The sequence below is a fragment of the Neofelis nebulosa genome, chromosome 15 (genome assembly GCF_028018385.1).
Source record: "Neofelis nebulosa isolate mNeoNeb1 chromosome 15, mNeoNeb1.pri, whole genome shotgun sequence".
NCBI lineage: Eukaryota > Metazoa > Chordata > Mammalia > Carnivora > Felidae > Neofelis > Neofelis nebulosa.
In genome coordinates, this window is record NC_080796.1 from 31,848,501 (window position 1) to 31,870,962 (window position 22,462).

Below are 22,462 nucleotides of genomic sequence, written 5' to 3' on the forward strand. Positions count from 1 at the left end.
CTGCCATACTAGCCAGACTCCCTCTTGGCAAACCTACCATTTCTCACCTTTTATCTACGTAACAAAGTGGTTGGGAACATAAGCTGAAATCCTGAAGTGAGTTCCAGTGTTGACCCTGTTCTTCGTAGATGCACGCTCTTTGACTATCTGTTCCTAAGTCCCAGTTTTTTCATCTGTAAAATGGAGATGATAATACTTTTGATTTTATAGGGCTGTTTTGAAAGTTAAATGTGCCTGTGTGGTGCTCAGGGAAGTGCCTAGAATGGAGGAAGCATTCAGTAAATGTCAGCTATTAGTAGCTAGTCTGCGTATGCCTCCCTCTCTGGTACCACTCACTGTAGAATGATGGCTAGGAAGGCAAGAAGTGAGGTAATCACTTGTCGGTGCTTCTCAGGACATAGAGTTTAGGATGCTGTTATGAAAGGACAGTTAGGATGCTGTTATGAAAGGATGGTCAGAATACATCCTTGGATCGGATGGAACACAACATGTTCACAGATGGAAATTCGGGTTGATTAACTCCTGAACATTACACCGGGGTTAGGGGTTGGTGATTACTGAGTCCCCCCAAGTACACTATTTCATATGAATTCTGTGGCTGTGATTGAATTCTCCAATTGGAGGCCATTCTTACCAGGCAGTGATGGAAATTGGGGGTTAGAGATTCAGGAGAACAATGTGGGCAGGGATGAAAGGCTATTGATAAAAAGGGTCATTTGCTTCCCTGCCTCTTCCATCTTTTAGATTGTGGAGGAAGCTCCTCTCTCTGGTCTTCACTGCTGTTTTGTCTCCTGTATGATTGTCTCTGTTGCCAGGTAACTGGCTGGCACCTGCAAGGGCTTCTGGAGGAGTGGGCTGTGCTTGGCTGCCCGCTGGCTGGGTGGCTGGGAGGAAGGTGCAAGGAGTCAGAGGTCAAGGCCAAAAGGAAAGGAAGCATCAGTGCCTCTACACATATACCTCTACACATACCAGAGGCATCAGTGCCTCGGAGATCCCCACCAGGCTTATGGAAGAAGGGGAGGCCTGAACACTTAGAAATAATAAAGAAATTCTCAGCACCGCCTTTTCCCATTCATAGTAATCTCTGGCGCAATAAAAAGCCAGTAAATATAAAATACCTTGGAAAAGGAAAAAACAGTTTAGCTTGTTCTTTTTGTTTTTTTTTTCTTTTCTTCTTTAAATGGAAACCTAATTCTTCATAAATTCCAGAAAATGTATGTGTATGTATGATTGCCAGTGACTTAATACCCCCATCCAAAGCACATCAGTTCCTTCATCTCAGTACTCAATGTCAGCTGCCCCAGTGACTATTTCTGTCAGCACAGGGAGAAGATAAATTGTCTTACCAGACTATGCAGAACCCCCTTGGAAAGCCATCTTTCAGGTGCTTTACTCTTGTGTATTAAGCACTGGTTCTCTTCCTAAAGAGGAATAACATACTGACACGAGAGAGAGAGCAGATAGAGAAGCAAAACAGCAGCTGACTCTGACCAGCGTATTTCATTGTTCACCTGAAAGCTGAGTATTGTCCAGCACACATGTGGCAGAATAATCCATTTTCACCCGGGCAGAAGCCATGAGTGTCAGCTAGAAGGGACCTGGGAGACGATCCAGGATGATCCCCGATTTCAGGGATGAGGAAAGACCAGAGGTTAAGTGTTTATCAGGTTCAGGGATGAGACTCCAGATCAAACCTTCCATGAAAGACAGAGAATGTTCTCTTAATTCTCCAGCTTTCACATCTTTTAGTGTCCTTGCCATTAACCTTCAGCCTCTTGCCCAACAAAATGCTTCTAAAACTGTCTCCCTGGCTCTCCAAGTGATATTACAGCCTCTTCATTCTGCCTCAGCTGCCTGAATTGAATGGCCATCCATCCCTGAACTGGTTTCCCAGACTCATCCTTGGTTTCAAGGTCTTTTATTTACTCTTGAGTGCTTGCATCATCTCTCTCCCTCTTTCTGTCAATAAATGTTCACTGACTCCAGCAAAAGAATTTCATCTTGATTTCTTTATTCCCTCATTTCTTGATTCCATATTTTATATTAACTACTTTTAAAAAACTGTTTATTTATTTATTTTGAGAGAGAGAGGGAAAATGAGTGGGGGAGAGGCAGAGAGAGAGGGAGAGAGAGAATCCCAAGCAGGCTCCGTGCTGTGAGGCAGAACCGGATGCAGGGCTTGATCTCATGAACCATGAGATGAGAGTTGGACACTTAACCAACTAAGCTACCCAGGTGTCCTTTATATTAACTTCTTTTGATGTTTCAAAAAGGATTGGCCATAAAAAGGGTGCCCATAGTATAGCTGGCCCATGGCCCATGGAATTGGGTGAGTCCATCACAGGAGATGTTAGATTCTTTTTTTCTTTTTTCAAGTAACGCTAAATAACTGGCCTTGAGAAACTATAATTTCATTAAAGAATCTAGGATGAGAAGTCTAAAATATATTTATTTTTATTTTGAAAAAAAAATATTTTCTTAAGGCATATAGAAGTAGTATAAGCTACTACTTGTTGAGCACTTACTATGTGCCAGATCCTGAAATAGATGCTTTACATATGTCATTAAACATTATCAGCAACACCATTAGGAAAGTATTGTTATCACCACCTACCTCAAGTGGAAACAAAGTCCCAGGGAAGTTCAAGGTCATGCAGTAAGTGGGCTTTTTCTAAATCTATGGCTTTTGCTCTTGTCACAATATCAGTTTGCCTCCATTAATAAAATGGTTTTGGCTTGTCATCTTAAATAGATGTGAATACAATGTAATAAATTGCCATTTTATGAGCCTTGACAAAGCAACTGTTGGTTATCCAACGTTTTTTATTTATTTTTGGGACAGAGAGAGACAGAGCATGAACGGGGGAGGGGCAGAGAGAGAGGGAGACACAGAATCGGAAACAGGCTCCAGGCTCCGAGCTATCAGCCCAGAGCCCGACGCGGGGCTCGAACTCACGGACCGTGAGATCGTGACCTGGCTGAAGTCGGACGCTTAACCGACTGCGCCACCCAGGCGCCCCAACTGTTGGTTATCTACTGCTGGGTAGCAAATAACTCCTGAACACAGTTGCTTACAAAAGTATTTATCTCACAGTTAAGTCAGGAATCTATGCATGGCCATGTTCTTTGGCTCAGGGTCTCTCACAGGCTCTACTCAGGGCTTCAGCTGGGTAGTCATCTCAAGACTCAACCGGAGAAGGACTGGCTTCTGAGCTCGCTCATGTGTTTGTTACCAGGACAGAGTTCCTTGCTTACTGTTGATCTGGGCCTCAGTTCCCTCCTGGTTGTTGGCTAGGGACAACCTATAGTGGGCTGACTGGTGGCCCCCAATGTTATGAGGTCCTAATCTCTGAAATCTGGGAACATTACCTTAAAAATTAAAAAACAATTTTTAATTGTGGTAAAATACACATAGCGTAAGATTTACCTTATGGTAAAGCTTTACATGATGAGATTCAGGCTTCTGAGATGAGGAGATTATCCTGGACTATCTGGGTGGGCCCTAACTGCCATCAGAAGTATTAGAGAGACACAGAGGGAGATTAGACACAGAAGAGGAAGAGGTAGTGTGACCACAGAGCCAGTGACTGGAATGACAGAGGCCCAAATCAAGGGATGCTGGTGGCCACCAGAAGTTGGAAGAGGCGGGAACAGATTCTCCTCTAGAGTCTCCAGAGGAAGCACAGCCTCGCTGACCCTTGATCATATCCCAGACTTCTGGCCTCCAGAACTGAGAGAACACATTTCTGTTGTTTGAAGCCACCAAGTCCGTGGTAAGCTGTTACAGCAGCCACAGGAACTAATATACTGTCCTCAGCCCCTTGCCATATGGGCCTCCTCACAGGGCGTCCACAGCGTGGTAGTTTGTTTCATCGGACACGGCAAGCAAGACAGAGTGTGAGCAAGAAGGAAGTCATGGCTGTAGAACTGAAACACAAGTATACTATCCCAACACCTCTGCTATATTTTACAAATTAGAAGCTAACTACTAAGGTTCGGCCCACACAGCAGGGGAGGGGATTATAGGAGGGCATGAATACCAGGAGGCAGGGATCACTGGGGGCCGTCTCAGAAGCTTCCCACACAGCAAGCTGTACAGTATTTGGTGTGAGATAAGGGGGAAACCAGAAAGCATCTCAAATTGCAGACAGGCCTCTGCTGAGTGTTTTTCTGCTTCTCACTTGGTTCGTTTGCTGCGGCGGCGTTTACCTGGAGAGCTCTTGTTAGGAATGACATAATTTCCTGTAGAATCCATTTTGATTCACCCTGCTTTGCTGGGAAGAGTCCGATCACATAATCTCTACCCCTCTTTTTTTTACACCAACCTAAAATCTCGTATCTTTCATATAGACTTTCAAGATCAACTGGAAGTTTTATATGGATTCCCAGTACTCTAAGCATAATAAACACATGACCTTTATCTTTTCTGAAAGAGGAGAAAAACAAGACATCCATAGAAAGATTCTGTGTAGGACTGATATATACAAGTACTTTTGATATATGGAAGCAGTTTTGTTGCTGGGTTTATGCTGAAGCAGGTAGACTGTTTGCATTTAGCTCTGTTCCTCTGGAAGGATACCTTCCACAAAACAGTGGAATTGATGGAGCTGATGTTCAGATCCCTCCTCTCTCTCCATGCATCTCTTCTGTACTGGCGTCCTGCTACTATCCCAGGGCATTATAATCCATGACATAGCTTCACATCTCTTACTGGGTCATAGTGCTCTGTGCTAGGCTTCTTGAAGCATCATTTGCTGACCAGCTAAATCCTAATCACCTGAAGAGCTTGATGAAAATGCAGATATTTAGGCCCAACCCAGTTTTGCTAAATCTATGAAATCTGGTGTGGGACCCAGAAACCTATATTTTTAATAAGCTTCCCAGGTGATTCCTATGCACAATAAAGATGAGAACGCTAACCTAAACCCTTTTCCCACCTCAAGCAGTTTTCGTAGCTGTTTGTGAATGCGACACACCTGTTCTATGATATTTGCGTTTTCACAGTCGCCTTCTTAAGTATTTGGAAATATTTAACTCAGTAGTTCTTAATTAGTGATAATTTTACCACTGGTGAGAGGCAAAAGAATTTCAGTTGTTACGTGTATGACCACTTAAAATGTTAATAGTCGTTTAGTTATCTTTAGAGTATTTACGGCAAATTGTATAGGTTTTACTTTTTTGGGAGTGATAGAGTTTCTTCAATGAATGTATTTTTATAAAAAAAAGTTAATTTAAAGAAAATATAATATATAATATTATATATTAATATACAAATAAAAAATATAGATTTAAGGAAAATATAATAAATAATGATATGACAGACATAATCAAATGATTGAACTTTGGGAAACACTCTCCTAACCCAAGGGAAAGCTCTTTGTAGATTTCAGGCATCACAGTGGGAACTGAAGGAGGTATTTTGAGGGCAGAAAGGCCCTTTGTAGGTCACTGCTGATTCCTTTATGTCGGGGAGGTGCTGGTGGTCAGTATCAGTCATGAAGCTGATCAGAGTGAATAGGTGAGCCACGCCCTTACAAGGTGTGTCTTATGAATGTAGAAAAGAGAGAACCAGAGGAATAAGTAGTTGCATACTGGTGCAGTGGAGCTGTATAGAGGCATAAATTTATTCAATATCAGGACTGGTTCTTGGTAAAAATGCAGTGGAGACAAAGCGCCCTCCCACCTCCCCCCAACTGGGTCCTCTGTCAGTGGCATAGTGCCCTCCTGTCCCCTCCTTCCTTCTCTTTCCCTCTTCCTTCTCTTTCACCCTGAGCTCATCAAATTTTGCTGAGATTTTTTTTTCAGAATTGTAAATGACCCTTGTTATCCCAAAGCATTTGTTTTCAAATTCTGTTGGGTTGAAGCATTTTACCTCAAAAATTAACTGATAAATAAATTTTATTGGAGATGAAAAAAAACCCACTTTATTTTCTTTTAAAAAATATATAGCAGTGACTTTTCTTTAGTTACAGATGATTATAATGTTCTATAAATAATGTAATACATATATGTTAGAACAGTTTGATGTTTTGGGGCATTTGATTCATCAGATGATATATTCAGTAAGTGCTTTTGCCTATTTGAATTTCACTACCCATATGAGATCTTAGGATCTTAGGATCTCTTAGGATCTGTTGCCCTGGGTAGTAGCCACTAGCCACATGGGGCTGTTGAGCACTTGAAATGGAGCTAGTCTGAATTGAAATGTGTTGTTAGTGTAAAATATACATCGAATTTCAACACTTAGTATAACAAAAGAGGATGTATACTATTAATAATTTTAAAATATTGAATATATGTTGAAATGATAATACCGTTGGCTCTATTGCATTAAAATATACTATACAAATTAATTTCACCTGTTTCTTTTTACCTGTTTTAATATGGCTACTTGAAAATTTAAATTTACATATTAGCATATTAGTGCTACTCATATTAGCATATTAGTGGTTCACATATTTCCGTGGACACAGTTGCCTTAGAAAATACTAAGTTCAACTTGCAGTAAATCACAACTTTTTGTTGACTTGACACTAAATGGTCATGTGCTCTGGATTTCCCAACATCCTCTCAGTGCTGACAGTACAAAATTCTGGCTCTTTGGTTCCTAACTTGGGTATTTAGGTCAATTCCCTTACCTCCTTAGTTAATATTAGTAGATTCTATTATGGAAAGATCATCTTGGTCAAGCCTAATTCTTACAAAACCATACCTTATAATGAAACAACATAAAAATGCATAGAAAAGTATTTGGATCAACTACAAAGTCAAAGAAGAATAAAGGAGTATCAGGATATTGAAAATATGTTTGTAACAAGCCCAAGATTCCTTCAGTTATTTTTTTCTTTGGCTTATTGATGCGAATCTTCTAATCTTTTTATCTGGCGAGTATTATCCTCTTCTCAAGTGGGATGATTGGACTTCATAAAGCTCTTTTTGCTGCAGATCTCATAACACTGGGCTCTGAGAATCGTAACCATCATCATTATAATTGAGTTATTCAGCTTCCAGTCAGTCATCGCCCATCTATGAATGTAGAGTGTTAGATCATATTGTGACTGACCTGCTTCTTGTTTACCCAGATCGGAAGCCGAAATAAATAATTTTGGCATCCAAGCTGTGTCTTTTGTTTTGGCCATGCCATTAAACAGAATACTGACGTCAAGAGCCTCTGTTTAGTCTGTTGATGTTGTGTCTACATATATTCCTAATTTTATTAGACAGTATAGATGAGCACTTGGTACTGGAGGTGGATATGCCTGAATCTTTCTTCATTACTTTTTTTTTTTTTTTTTACCTTGAACCCTGGTCCTTAGCTGTATTTGCTTTGCCTCCTCAATCCTCAAGCTGTCCCTGTCTCCTTGTGCTCCAGTGTGGCTTGAGATTTGAGAAATGGGTGAGTCACTCCAGTGTACTGTCCCAGTCCTGTCCTGGCCATACTTGCATCTGGGCCCAAATCCCAGTCCTAGCTTAGCTCCTACCTGCTGGCTCCATTTATCCTACCCTGCCAAAATTCCTTAGGATTTTGATACCTGATACCCTGTGTCAGCTTGCAAGTTCTAACATTCATCAAAGTCAATAAATATATAGCAAATGGATATAAAAATGCAGCATCATAGGGGCACCTGGGTGGCTCAGTCAGTTAAGCGTCTGACTCTTGATTTCAGCTCAGGTCATGATCTCATGGTTTGTGGGTTCCAGCCCCACATCGGGCTCTGTGCTGACCTGCAGAGCCTGCTTGGGATTCACTCTCTCCCCTGTCTCTCTGCTCCCTCTGCTTGCTCTCTTTCTCAAAGTAGATAAACTTAAAAAAAATGCAGCATCATACTTCTGCAATCTTTCATGAATTCTCCTAGGTAATTAATTTCCTGGAATTTTGAGCATGGTTCTTTTCTTTTTCCTTCCTTCCTTCCTTCCTTCCTTCCTTCCTTCCTTCCTTCCTTCCTTCCTTCCTTTCAAGACTTCATTTTTTTAAAACAATATCTATACCCAACATGGGGCTTAAACTCACAACCCCAAGATCAGGAGTCACATGTTCTACGAATTGAGCCAGCCAGGCACCCCTTGAGCATGGCATATCACTTCTTACCCAACACACTTGGGAGTATCTAAAACAAAGAACAAATAAAATTGCCACAAAATTGCATTGAGATTTAATTAACAGAAAACCCTGTATAACACATGTATCAGGTACTATGAGGAGTCACTACCTATAAATATAGCATTCAGATATCCTTATATCCTCTGTTGTGAAATTGATTCACCTCACTCACACTTTTGACATTGAAATCCTTTGTCAGAGCAGGCTATGGAACCATGAGATACATTTGCTTCTGTGTTCAGGTTTCCTATATGTTTCATTCATTGGATATTTTAATTTCCTAAAGTGACTTTTCAACTTGGTTGTATTAAGCTGTGATGGCTTCACTTTGTGATTTCTGTGAAGCCACAATAACATTTGTCTTTGTAGCCAGGACTCTACCTGAGGCATGTGCCACAAGAAATCATCTTTGGAGTTGCCAGGGTGAAGGACTCTTGATTCTTTTTACTGTGGCCACTATCTTACTTTTGCCTTGAAAGAATCTTCCAGGAGCTTCTACTCAATCAGCCATTCCTTATTCCATAATAGCACGTTCCTATTAGTCAATCATTACCAACATATAACATTCAGTTCCTAATGACAAAACTATTTCTAGCCCAAGTGCTTTACAATGACCATCTGAAAAATCTTTTGCTGAAGCCGTATCTTCTCCTGAGAGATTTTGGCCAAAGGACTTAAACTTTTTATTTTTTTTTAATGTTTATTAATTTTGAGAGACACAGAGAAACAGAGCACGAGCAGGGGAGGAACAAAGGGAGAGGGAGACACAGAATCTGAAGGAGGCTCCAGGTACTGAGCTGTCAGCACAGAGCCCGATGCGGGGCTCAAGCTCACAAACCGTAAGATCATGACCTGAGCCATAGTCTGATGCTTAATGGACTGAGCCACCCAGGCACCCTAGGATTTAAATTCTAATGTTGAAATTTTAACATTAACCATCAGGGAAGAGGATTTGGAGTGAATGTTATACATACTTCCCAGGCTCTTAAAATTCATCTATCTAGTTGTTTCCTTATATGCTCATTGTTCATTTATTCATTCAAGAAATAATCATTTAATACCTGTTTTTGGACAGGTTCTGATTGAGGCATTCATTGGGATTGTAGCAGCCAAGAAGATTCAGTACACTAAAGACAGTCTGAGTACTGCTATAGTGCTGAGTAAGAGTGTGTGTGTGTGTGTGTGTGTGTGTGTGTGTGTGTGTGTGTGTGTGTGTGTAGGGGAAAAGAAGGAGGAGGGAGAGAGAGAAGGAGAGAAAGGGAGAGTTCCCTTAGAGAGGGAACTAAAACAGACTTTCATTTCTAATTTCATTGGGTTAGTAGTTGTGGATCTAGCAAATATTATTCTGGAATAAGCTAGGTGAGGATTGTTCTGCTTACCTTATAGCAAAGTTTCCCATATTTTCTTGGAAGATAGAATCATAGTTTTCACAGAACACCAAACAACATCTTGGGAGCATAGTTGGGGAAAATACCCAGTTGGTCACTGATATTGGTTCTTTCGAAATTAGCCTTTCTAAAGTTGTAAATACCCCTTTCATTCCCACTGCAAGTACCCTAGTCCCATTCGTTACCTGCCATACCTGGGCCATTGCAATAACTTTCCATCTGGTCTTGGAGACTTCAGTCTCTCCCAGTGCAATCCATCCTCCATACTGTAGCCTTTTCCTGAGCATTCTTTAGTTATAAGTGAGACTCAGAGAGATTAGGTACCACAAACAAGGTCACATAGGTAACAAGTGGCAGGGACAAGAATTCTTTCTATTATACTAGTGTTTTTCAAACTGTGATCTGTAGAACCCTGGAGGTCTAAGGACATTCCCAAGTACTCTGTGAGGGTTTTTGAACTTTATTTTCATTTAAACCATAACCCCTCAACCTCGAGATTATGTTAGACCACCAGAGTAACCCTTTCCTTGCTGAGGACTGCAGCATGGTTTCAGTTGTTGTGTTTGTGCTCATTGTAATGTTGAGGCTGAGTAATGTTGCTTTAATTGGGATTAGCCTATGAAAAAAAAAGCAGATTGAGACATTTTTTTCAGCAGTGATTGCAAGAATCTTGATTTAGAAAAAGACTTTCCCAACTTTTGTAGCTCTAAGGAAATGTTTTAACTATAGTTGGAGGGTTTATCCTATTTCCTTGGGGGCAGGATGGACTCACATGGGTGACACAAAGCTTGCGGAATAGGCAAAGAGGAATTATTTTATAGTATCAGGTAAACAAGAAACAGGAAGGAATCCAACTGCCAGTCAGTCAACCAACAGGCAGTTAATTGGAGAAATTAAAAATACCAGAGTGGAGCAGGTCTCTTTGCACGGCTAGGTTTGTGAGGGCTGAAGGTGCAGGAGTACTGAGCTAGTTTCTGCGTAAATCTTCAGGGGCTGCAGATGCTTCTGAGTGAGCGTTGTAGGAGCTACCAGGTAGCAGGCAGATTAGTGCCCATGTCCATGCTTGGGAAGGAAGGACAATTAAGGATTCTTGATAATTTTCAGAAGCAAGTCATGGGTGAGGACAAGAATATAGAATGCAGGTTGGAGAAAATTCTCAGAAAACCTGCCCTGGTGGATTTCCCTGCAACAGAGGGAAGTGAAGATTTCTGTAACCCTGCAGTCTTCTAGTGCAATGCACACATTTTAAATGTGGGCCAGGGGATGGTTTGTAATGCTGGTTAAAAATATAGCTTTCTGGGGCTGACTCAGAATCTCAGAATATCAGGGAATGAGACCAGTCAGTTGGAGTATTCCAGAAAATTCTTAAGTGTGTTAGAATTTGAGGTCTACTGGCCTAGGGACTTTCTCTACAAGGTAGGAGGTGAGTTGCTAGAAGGACTCTAAAATTTTCTTTTTAAAAATTTTTAAATGCTTATTTATTTGGAGACAGAGAGTTTGTGTGAGCAAGTGGGGGAGGAGCAGAGAGAGGGAGAGAGAGAATTCCAAGCAGGCTCCATGCTGTGAGCACAGAGCTTGATGCGAGGCTTGATCTCATGAACTGTGATATAATGACCTGAGTTGAAATCAAGAATCGGATGCTTAACTGACTGAGCCACTCAGGTGCCCCTAAAATTTTCTTTTTTTTTAAACCTGGCAAATCTTTGCAAGAAAAGGTGATCATCTGTTAGAATGATAAGGCATATGTGTTTTAAACTTGTGTGGGCCCTTAAAATGTAATTCCCCCCCACCCCCACCAAGCCCCAGGAGAGAGAACCCATTAAGTCCCTATGCATTAGAATCACTGAGTTTCTTAGGGACAGCAAGAGGGACCTGAGTCTCATTGTGAGTCAGGACTAAAGATATTAGAGGATAGCTCATGTTAAGAAAAAGATTGAAAGTGGGGCACCTGGGTGGCTCAGTCAGTTAAGTGTCCGACTTCAGCTCAGGTCATTATCTCACAGCTTGTGAGTTTGAGCTCCACATCGGTCTCTTTGCTGACAGCTCAAAGCCTGGAACCTGCTTTGGATTCTGTGTCTCCCTCTCTCTCTCTGCCCCTCCCCTGCTCATGCTCGCTCTCTCTCTCTCTCTCTCTCCTTCAAAAAGTAAATAAACATTAAAAAAAAAAAAGGTTTAAGAAAAAGATTAAAAGAAATGGTGGGGAAATAAAATTCAAATAAAATTCTTGGGCTTGCCCATTTGTTTCTGCCTCTAAGGCCCTTTGCTTATTCCCTCCACCATCTTTTCCAAACCTGACCCTTATATGCCATTGCCTCTGCTTCCAAGCTAGGGAAACTTTTTTCATCAGCTCTTTTTGGATGTGTTTGGAATTTTGCCTAAACAAGGTCTGCCAAACCTGTACCTATGTTATTTTTAGTATCTCCTTTGCATACGTGCCCTGAGGAAGTGAGATCCTCCGTGCATTCTTTCTGCTGATGAATATTTGATTGGCAACCTTAAAATTTTTCTTTGTGTTTAAATTATAAACTCACTGCAAGCACAAGGAACCTTTCACAGTCTCTTAAACTACATGTCAATATGTGTTCTTGTAGAGCTATAATTACCTATTATTTCGTGGCTTTCTGAATTAAATATTCATTAAACAAAAGTTGAAAATCTTATCAAATCTATATAAAATTTTTAATGTGCAAAAATTACTAATCAGTAGGCTAATGTAGCTTTATCAGGATTTGGCTTAGGTGGCAAGGAAGGACATTACATTTTTTTTTTTTTACTAATGCTTTGCCTTTTGAAGCCGTTCACATTTATAGAATAATGCACATTTTCATAGGATAATGAATTATTATGTGAGGGAGTTTCAAAATGTAAATTAGAAACAATTTCACTGTGCTGTCTTTGGCGTAAGGAAAGGATGTGATTTTTGAATAAAAATGGAAGTTTCCCACTTTTGCCAATGATCAGAACTGACAGAGCCGGTAGAAGGGAGCATAGTGGATGGATATGGAAGAAACCTCTGTCAGGACTTCACCAACCCAGGCCACTCTCTTTCACCTCCAGGTATTCCGGAAGAAGTTGCATACAAGCCAACATCTTCATCATCCATGCAGGTGTACACATTCTAGGGAGATAATGTCTCTAAACAGTCTGCCATTTCATTAAAAAATGTTTATTCAGGTAATACACGAACCTTGAATTGAAAAAGATCACGTAGAGAGCATTTAAAAGAAGCAATAGTATCTGCTTTACCACATACCCACTCACCAGAGGCAACCATCTTTAAGTGGTTTTGTTTTTAGTGTTTTTGGTAGTTACCTTCATTTCTAAGTAGTATACTTGTCCTGTGTCATGTTTTAAAAATGTTTATTTATTTTTGAGAGAGAAGAGAGAGAATCCCAAGTGGGCTCTGCACCTCCAGCATGGAGCCCAACGTGGGGCTCAAACTCAGGAACCATAAGTTCATGATCTGAGCCGAGATCAAGAGTCAGATACTCAACCTACTCAGCAACCCAGACACCCCTGTCCTGCGTAATTTTTGTTCGATTATTTTAAGATAGATCTATTGATTGCCCCATCAGACATGAGTATTGCACTATTCTCCTCTTCCCCTTCTATTTTTTAATGTTTATTTATTTGCTTTTTTCTCTTACTTCTTTTTTAAAAATTTAATCAATTAAAAAATTTTTAATGTTTATTTTTTTTATTTTTGACAGAGGGAGAGAGAGAGAGAGAGCATGAGTGGGGGAGGAGCAGAGAGAGAGGGAGACACAGAATTTGAAACAGGCTCCAGGCTCCGAGCTGTCAGCACAGAGCCCAACGCGGGGCTAGAACCCACAGACAGCGAGATCATGACCTAAGCCAAAGTTGGATGCCAAACCGACTGAGCCACCCAGGAACCCCTTTAATTAACTTTTTAAAATTTACATCCAAGTTAGTTAGCATATAGTGCCACAGTGGTTTCAGGAGTAGATTCCTTAATGCCCCTTACCCATTTAGCCCATCCCCCCTCCCACAATCCCTCCAATAACCCTCTGTTTGTTCTCCATATTTAAGCGTCTCCTATGTTTTGTCCCCCTCCCTGTTTTTATATTATTTTTGCTTCCCTTATGTTCATCTGTTTTGTATCTTAAAGTCCTCACATGAGTGAAGTCATATGGTATTTGTCTTTCTCTGACTAATTTTGCTTAGCATAATACCCTCTAGTTCCATCCACATAGTTGCAAATGGCAAGATTTCATTCTTTTTGATTGCCAAGTAATACTCCATTGTATATATATACCACATCTTCTTTATCCATTCATCCAGCGATGGACATTTGGGCTCTTTCCATACTTTGGCTATTGTTGATAGTGCTGCTGTAAGTGTTTATTTATTTTTGAGAGAGAGACAGACAGAGACAGAGGCAGAGCGTGAGTTGGGGAGGGGCGGAGAGAGAGGGAGACACAGAATCCAAAGCAGGCTCTAGGCTCTGAGCTGTCAGCACAGAGCCTGACATGGGGCTTGAACCCATGAACCACGAGATCATGATCTGAGCCCAAGTTGAACACTTAACCAATTGAGCTACCCAGGCGCCCCATTCCCCTTCTAATTTTTAATGCAATTGTTTGTTCTGTTGGTTTCCTGTTTTCAGTCTTTAAAAAAATTTTCCTCAAATCTCCATTTCTTGTTCAATCAACTTTAGACATTGATAACCCAGTATGTTAGACGAAGAATTTAGCACACTTATCCTTCCTCTATTTTTTCCCCTCTTTATTAGTTCCATTAAGTCTTGGCTCTTGGATTTCATTGACATTATCCATAACATACAGTGTCTATCCTTATGTCAAACTTCTTTTACCTGTGCTATCTAGAGTGGGTCTCTAGTCTTCAGGATTTGAAGAGTCCATATGGAAATGATTTGAAACATATTATTTATATAATTCTGTGCCCCATTTTCTTATGTACTTAGTGCTATCTTGAGCATTTCCCCATATCTTTATTTTTTAAACTATCACTCGTCATGGCTGCAGACTATTCTAATATATTAGACACACTGAAGCTTGGCTTTGGCTTTGGTATTTAGCCAGAACATGCTATTCATCATTAGTTTGGGCTTAGTCTTTGAAGCCCTAATAGATGAATATCTACTAAGTACAATATCATTTCTCACATCTCTGAAGTTGAGTGTGAGAAGTGATTGTGTAATTGCTTATTTACCATCATCAAATATAAGTGTAACAATACCTGTAAAATGAACACTTCATGTTTTTTGGATTTGTTGTCAATATTGGGGTATTGGGATACTGGAACATTCAAATATTGGATAAATGTAATTTGGAGTGAAAAGTCTTTATATTCTTTATTTAGTTAAGTCTCTTAGATGAAGTATAAACGTTATTTTTGCAAGAGTAAAATTCTGCAATAGTTAATATGATTGTGAGATATATTATATAAGTATATAATATATAATGTATATAATATATAAATATAAAAATAATTAATAAGAAATTTCAGATAAATAAATAGGGAAAGAATGTCAGTTAATATGCATAATAAAAGAATACATTAGCTAGGTTACTTTAGATAGACCCATATGCTTTCTGAGTCTGCAAATATTTATAAGATTAATTATAACACAAAGTAGAGAAATGTGGAATAGACAATATCAGAATTCTAATCTTTGTAGAATTATTTAATGTTCTAAAATTCATAACACCAAACAAAATAGCCTATAAAACTATATTTAGTTTTTAGTTATTTAATTCCATTTGGGTCATGAGTCTCTCAAGGAAAGGTTCTGTTTGGAAATTCTTCACATTTTAGGAGAATAAGTAAAAAGCAGAATGTCAATTTTACTTCCTTGAAATGCCATGAAGAGAAAAACTCCAAATCATGAAAATCTCAATTTATCATAAATGTCTTCAATCCAGACATATTATTGGTAGCCAATACTTCAATTGTACTGTTCTACTACTCTCTCTGTATATTAACTCACATAATGCTCTTAGTGAGCCCTTAAGTTATGGGTCTTATTAGCTCATCCTACAGATGAAGAAGCTAAGACTCACATTAAGCAATTTTTCCAAGGTCACACAGATAGGAAGTGGGAGAGCAGGACTTGAACTCAGGCAATCCTGACTCAAGTCTGTGCTCTTTACCAAGGTGTCATCTCTTACATAAGAGATACCTGAAAAATGCTTAAATGGAGTTCCTGACATGAAGTAAGCATCCAAAAAAATGCTTAGCTCTTATCATCAGTTGTTGGCATGGAGTGGGGAGTGCTGGAATGAGAGAGAGGGAGGAGCTGATGGGTTGTTCACCTTTTACTCCCCCAGTCTCTGGAAGTTGGGGATGCAGGGGTGGGGGCACATGGCCCCAGGAAGCCAAGAAGCCAGCTTCTGCTAGGAGGGTCTAAGATAACAAAAGCCTCCATCAAAAACCTCAAGCCTGGCTGTCGGGTTCCTGGGGGCCAGGGACCTGGTACAACTCACAGGCTGCTATGGCTGGGTTCCACCACCAGCTTCCTTCTCGCTTTGGAAGAGTAACCACAGAAGTGGCGGCAACATGAAAGTTTCTTTAACATTGGGTGCACTACTTTCCAGTGCTGCTAGGGAGGGGTATGGTGGAATGGAGATTTCAGTGGAGTGATACGTTAGCACAGCATTGGGTTTGGGGGGCTTCGTAGAACTAGCTCTTCCCCTAGATGAAAAGAGGGTTACCTGGGGTTGCTCAGAGGATACTTGTAAGCATTCTGCAGAGAAAGCTTAGTAAAACTCAAAGCTGTTTTCTTGAAAACAGAGAAGGTTTGGAAACCTAAGGACTTTTCTGGGATTAGCGCTACATAGGCACAAATGAAATTCTTTCCTAAGGGCAATCATTGCCAGTTTACTGTAATTAACTAAGAACATCAAGCTGCAAGCTACTGAGAAGCCAGTGATAGGAGTTTTGGGCCCAGATGTTAAAGATCCAGAGGAAATGGAAGCAGTGCTAATAGAGTGGTGGAAGCTGAGACAGCTGGTTTACTTGTGTCTAGGTGTTCATAATTTATTAACTATCTTCTTTACGTGCAACCTTTAAAATGCACACATAGGGCGCCTGGGTGGCGCAGTCGGTTAAGCGTCCGACTTCAGCCAGGTCACGATCTCGCGGTGAGTTCGAGCCCCGCGTCAGGCTCTGGGCTGATGGCTCGGAGCCTGGAGCCTGTTTCCGATTCTGTGTCTCCCTCTCTCTCTGCCCCTCCCCCGTTCATGCTCTGTCTCTCTCTGTCCCAAAAATAAAAATAAAAAACGTTGAAAAAAAAATTTAAAAAAAAAATAAAATGCACACATATGTTACTCATGAGTTGTTAACATTCATGTTTTGCTGCTTTGGTGGGGTTACATTTTATTTTTAAAGCTCCTCTGATATTTCTTTTTTTGCCTGTGAGTGGGGAATGTCTGGGTAATTAAGTCACATTACCTTAACCTCCGGCACCACTGTGTAGCTGAACCTACTGGATTTCAAGACATAGAATTGAGTAGAAAACACACTACCTCTAGAATACCAAGAACACCAGCCTTACAAAGTCAGTCCTATACAATGGTGGCACATATTGCCAAGTTTCACTTTTGGGTCCTTCTCCCCATTCCCAGCGCTCTGGGGATCCCATAGCTACCCCAGCACTTACTCCTCCTCCTCGTAGGAGGTGGCTCTTGGATCCCTGTCCTATCACCCACCCTAATTCCTATCACCATGTCCCCCTTGTGTGTGTTCCTTCTCATGGCTATGCTGGCTGACAGGTTGGTCTCTCTAGTTTTGAAACTGTAAAGGTTCAAATGCTCTTTTTGGTCTAGGAAGTGTACAAAGAAGTGTTAGGACACATCCAGTCTGAGTCTACAGAAGTTAGCAGCAGTCCTGCTGGGGGGTATCGTGAACATCTGCTATATTTGGGTGTCTGTTTTAGTAATTAACCTTATGGCACACTTCTATAATACTTTTACAATTGAGAATCATCAATAATTCTGAATAAAATGCAAAATTAATCTGAAATGAAGGCATACAGTGGAACAATTTAGATACATTTAAAAATTGCCGTCCTGATACACTGAGCTGCACTGTTATTATGGGAGACAGCCTCCAAGATGCCCTCGAGGACCCCAGCCCCTTGGTTTTCACACTTTTGTGTAGTATTCTCCCACCTTGTTCCAGAGTTGGTCTGTGGGACCAAAAGCATGTAGCACAAGTAATGATGTGTCACTTTTGACGTTAGATTATAAAAGATTGCAGTTTCTGTCTTGGGTTCTCTCTTCCTCCCTTGCTCATATTCTCCCTGTCTAGGGCACTCATTACTCTGGAGGAAGCCAGCTTCCATGTCATGAAGAAACTGAGGCGGCTATGGAACCAAGCCCGCTTGGTAAGGAACTGAGGCCTGAGGACCTTCAGGGCTATGAGAGAATACATTTTCGTTGTTTTAACCCACCTGGTTTGTGGTAATTTGTTATGGCAGCCCTAGCAACCCAATGCAGGTTAGTCTGTGAAGCAGCAAGGGATAACAGATACAATTATGTAACCAAATTACTCTTACGCTATATTTGCTTTTTCAATGAATAAGTGTGTAGAAAAGACACTTACTTCTTTGGGCCGTTTTTCTGTGTTTTTGGCAATTTTGCAACATTTTACCTGGATTTACTTTCTTGATCAGGGCAAGAGGGGTACAGACGTGTTAAGACATGGCACATTGGGATGCTTAAAGCATGCACCTTCATACACAAAACCTGTGGTGCTGGCATAAGCTTGTGCCCTACCCACAGCAATTCTGATATGTTTGATTTTGCCCATCTCTATCAAAGGGTGGGGAAGGTATTTTATAATTACATGCAGTGTGTTAAGGAGTGCACATTTTGACTAGACATCAACGAAACCAAATTCTCTGCTTACAATTTTATATGTATGTGAATATAAGAGTTTTCCATAGACTAACTATGACTTCGTAAGCTTCAAACATGGCTTCTCTACTCCCACATACTTCCAGTGTTGCTCAGTTTCACGTCATGATATGAACTCTAGCCTTGCATCTTTGTGTTGTAAAGCTGAATGAGTTAGCACAGTGGGTGATAAGAGTCCTCCTAGAAACCATTCCTACACCAGGGTGGCTAGAAATGACTTGAAATATACGGAAAAGTGACTGATAGACACATAGATAAGCTCAAACTAAATGTGTCCCTGGCTCAACTTCGTCTTAGCAGATCCCCAAAATACCCTTTCCCTGGGAATGAAGCAGTCTCTTTTCTTTGGCGTTATTGCCTCAAGGATGATGCAAGCATAAGGCTGCCATGGCCATTTCTATATCTCTGTGAAGAAATCCTGCCAGAGAGTGAAGCCTATCCAAGGAAAGCAGAATTAAGATAAGTGTTTGGGGGTGGGGTGGGGTGGGGAAATAAAGAGACAGAGACAGAGGGATAGAGAGAGATTTTTTTCTGATGACATCCATAGACCCAGTTGTGACTGAAACCAAATTTAGTTTTTTCAGTGACATGAGCCAAGACTTTCCAGACTCCCCTGTTTTTGCTTAACTGAGCTGGAACTGTTTGTCTTTTCCTTATTTTTTCTCTGTTGTATCCTCAACCCCTAGAATTTGGGACATGACAAGCCCTAAATAAATATTTGTTAAATGAATGAATAAATTGGATTTCTTTAAACCAGAGAAGGCCTTACTAAATCAGGAAGATTAAAAAAAAAATTAGTTATAATCAAGGTAAAATATAGACCAAATGCTAAAGGTAGGCTATTGATAAGCATACATTTGGGCTAATCAGGCAGCATGCTTGGGGCACATTATAAGCTAAGGTCTAGAAAAAGGAATACACTGGGCATGCTCAGAGCCTGTGAGTGCAGGGGTCCTGTTGGGTATTGAGTTGGGGGGTGTGGGGGTGATGTTCAGAAGGCGGGTAGCTCATCTCTGAGAGCTTTGGATGACCAGCTGAAGAACTTGAAATTTATTTGTTGGCCAATGGGGAAATCAGTGGATGATTTTCAAGCAGAGAAGTGAGCTATTATCCCTCCCATGGGTAGTTTCATTTTAACAGAAAACGCAAAGCTTCTACCTAAAAGGATATACTTTTACGTAATAGAGATTTAAGGTCATAAAGCAGGTCAGTGAAGATTTTTGTGAAAGAACTTTCAGTAGTCTCAGATTACACCATGTAGGCCACTGCTATTTTATGACTAGTTATTTTCCTGTGATAATCTGGGCTTAGGTTCATTTACACAAAAACCTATTTGCAACTTTTGGGACTCTGAAATAGAAACACAAAGGCCCAAAAGGAAGTAAAGGAAAGAAAAAACAAGAAAAATGAAGAGAAGCCTTTTTTCTCTTCAGGTTCATTTTATCTTTTGGAAAAATTCAAAATGATGAGTAATATATTTTAGATAAATTTTCAGCAATGATAAAACCATCAGATGACTTAAAAGAGAAGCATCTGAAGAAGCAGAAATTACATGAATAGCGTAGAAACTAAGACCAATTTAGCATACTCTGATTGGAACCTAGGGTAAGTGACATAAATCAGACTGGAAAAAATAGGGTGTGGTCAAATTAGACTGGGAGCATGGAGGAAAAGAACAATTTTGTGAGCAATCCAGTTAGAGTATGTGACATATTTTATACCCTCAACTAACAAAAGGACCATAAATTGTGTAAATGTAGTGAACTTATTTTGATTATTCTGCAGCATGTTATTTGTTTCTTCCTTTACCAATCTATATAAATAAAAAAAGTTTTTTCCTTTTGATGTAGAAAATTTCAGAAATTTTATATTTCTGGTTTCAAGGTATCTTGCTCCATCTCCTGAATTTACATTAGTTTTCTTCTTATTTTTGTGATATCACTTGTGAAAATGCATTTATTATTTATAAGTACATTATTAGAAAGAGTTTATCTTCTGGTTTTGCTTTCTGTGATAGAGGGAAAAATGATTCGAAGTCTACTTGGTGCTGCTCAGCTCCTGGCCCTTATGGTGATGAGTGCAGAAGGCAACAGACATGGTGAGGACGTGGCTGGATATAATGAGACATCTGGGATTGATAGGGACTAAGGAGCTGTGGAAACAAGAAATAACCTGAAGGAGTGTGGGAAGATCTCAGCAACTACTGGAGGGAGTTGGTGGTGGGGACAAACCATTTGTATAAGCAATTTTAAGGAAGTTTTGATTGGGGATAAAAAGTATCACACCCGCCACTGAATCCCTTACAGATTCCCATAAAAACATCCCATTTCCATTTGTTGATCTTACGATCAGATTTGTGAATATGCAAGTGTTTTTTGATTTATCAGAGTGTTGAGATTGGATTCAAGGTGAGAGGAGAAGATGGCCCAGTTTTATTTGGGTTACTTTAAAAAAAATATACCATTCTATGGCGATTAAAACTATAAAAAGAAGACTTTCTGTAAAATAGGGTCATGACAACATCTATAAAGCAGTGTTTTTCTTCTTTAGCCCTCTCAAATTTCTCATACTGTTCTGGGGTTCCAGATTCCGTGCTGCTTAACATGTACTCATGAACTAATCCTCTCAGCTACGATCTGGTTCCACCAATTTTCTCTTTTCTAGTCAGCCTAGATGATGTCTTTGACATCATAGCCACCATCATGATTCGTTCAACACATATTTAATTAGTAAGTATTATACACCAGGGACTGTTCTAGGGTTGAGAACATACCAGTGACAAGACAGACAATTTTTTTCCCTTCTTGGAGTTCACCTTCCCACGGGAGAGGCAGACAATTAACAAGTAAACCAACATGGTGGTTTCAGATAGTGATAAATTCTCTGAAGACATACAACCAGAAAGGGAATCAAGAGTGACAGTGGGTGCGGGTGTAGGGAGACATTCTTTGAGTTAGGGTGGTCCATCAGGGCAGGCCTTTCAGAACCTCTGAAACAACAGACTTTTAAACCTTTTACTTGCAGGTGTTCTGGGTGTTGCAGGTTACTTCTGGGTGTTGTTGATGAAATGAGCTGGGGAGGTGATTATATCCATGTGCTGAGGTTAGAGGTGTCATCCTGTTTCAACAATTTCAGTTCAGAGTCATTGGCATGTAAAGAGAAGGAGACGCTGTTCATTTCAGGAGGAAAAATGGGCCTGACATTTTCCATACAGAAGTTATTGAGGTTTCCAGTAGCCTTTTCTGCCCCTCTCCCCTCCCTCTGCCTGCCCCAACCTCAGCATAATTTTCACCTTCTTGTACCAGGACATAGTGTGGCCCTCATTTAACGGTGTGCAACTATAATGCAGCAGGTTATTAAAATACACAAATGCGCAAGGCATTTTCTCAGAGCTTATATGGTCTTCCTAACTACTCTGTACAGATGAATGTTCTAGGTCAGAGGTTAGTAATAGTAATGAGAGCTACTCAGAGTGATTGCCTACTATGTGCCAGGGACAGCTAAGGTGTTTTACCACATATCTGCTCCAGTTTTCCTAGGAGACAAGCATTAAGCATGCTTATTGTGTGTCGAAAGAAGTTGAGGTTGGAGAGATGAAGACTGTCAACTCACACAAGTACTGGGCCTAATTTTCTGCCTGACCCCAAACACCATTCATTTGCCACCAAACTATGATCATTTGTACAGTGAAATCTGGCATTTATATTTGACCCCAGAACCTCTATGATCTGAGGCATGGAAGAGCGGCAGGTCCAGAATTCAAACTCGGGTCCCTAAATTGCATCGTATCTAAGAGCATGGGCCATGGTGGGGGTCACACAGATCTCCGTTTAAATCCAGGCCGTAGAACTTATTAGCAGCATGACTGTGGACAATTTATGCAGCCTTTCTGACTCTCAGTTTTCTGATGTGAATCCTACCTTAAAGGATTATTTGGGGGAATTAAATAATGTATGTTGTTTTTAGGGCAGTTTTTGATGCATGTGAATTCTCAGTACATTCTAGCCATTATCATTCTGTTTCACTGTGGTGGACTCCAATATGACCAGTCTACAGCCACCCACCCGCTTCTT

The 22,462-nt window shown here is 40.4% G+C and overlaps 1 protein-coding gene across 2 annotated transcripts in view; it reads left to right on the forward strand.

Annotated features, from left to right (window-relative positions):
- RGS8 (regulator of G protein signaling 8) overlaps positions 1–22,462 on the forward strand; it is a 167,657-nt gene that overhangs the window by 42,497 nt on the left and 102,698 nt on the right. The window contains exon 2 of one of the 2 annotated variants that reach the window (XM_058701571.1): positions 20,407–20,487. The exons of the other annotated variant lie outside the window; for it this stretch is intronic. Within the exon in view, the coding sequence (XP_058557554.1) occupies positions 20,485–20,487 (3 nt within the window). The 5' untranslated portion in view covers positions 20,407–20,484. The remainder of the gene's footprint in view (positions 1–20,406; positions 20,488–22,462) is intronic. 2 annotated transcript variants of the gene reach the window in all.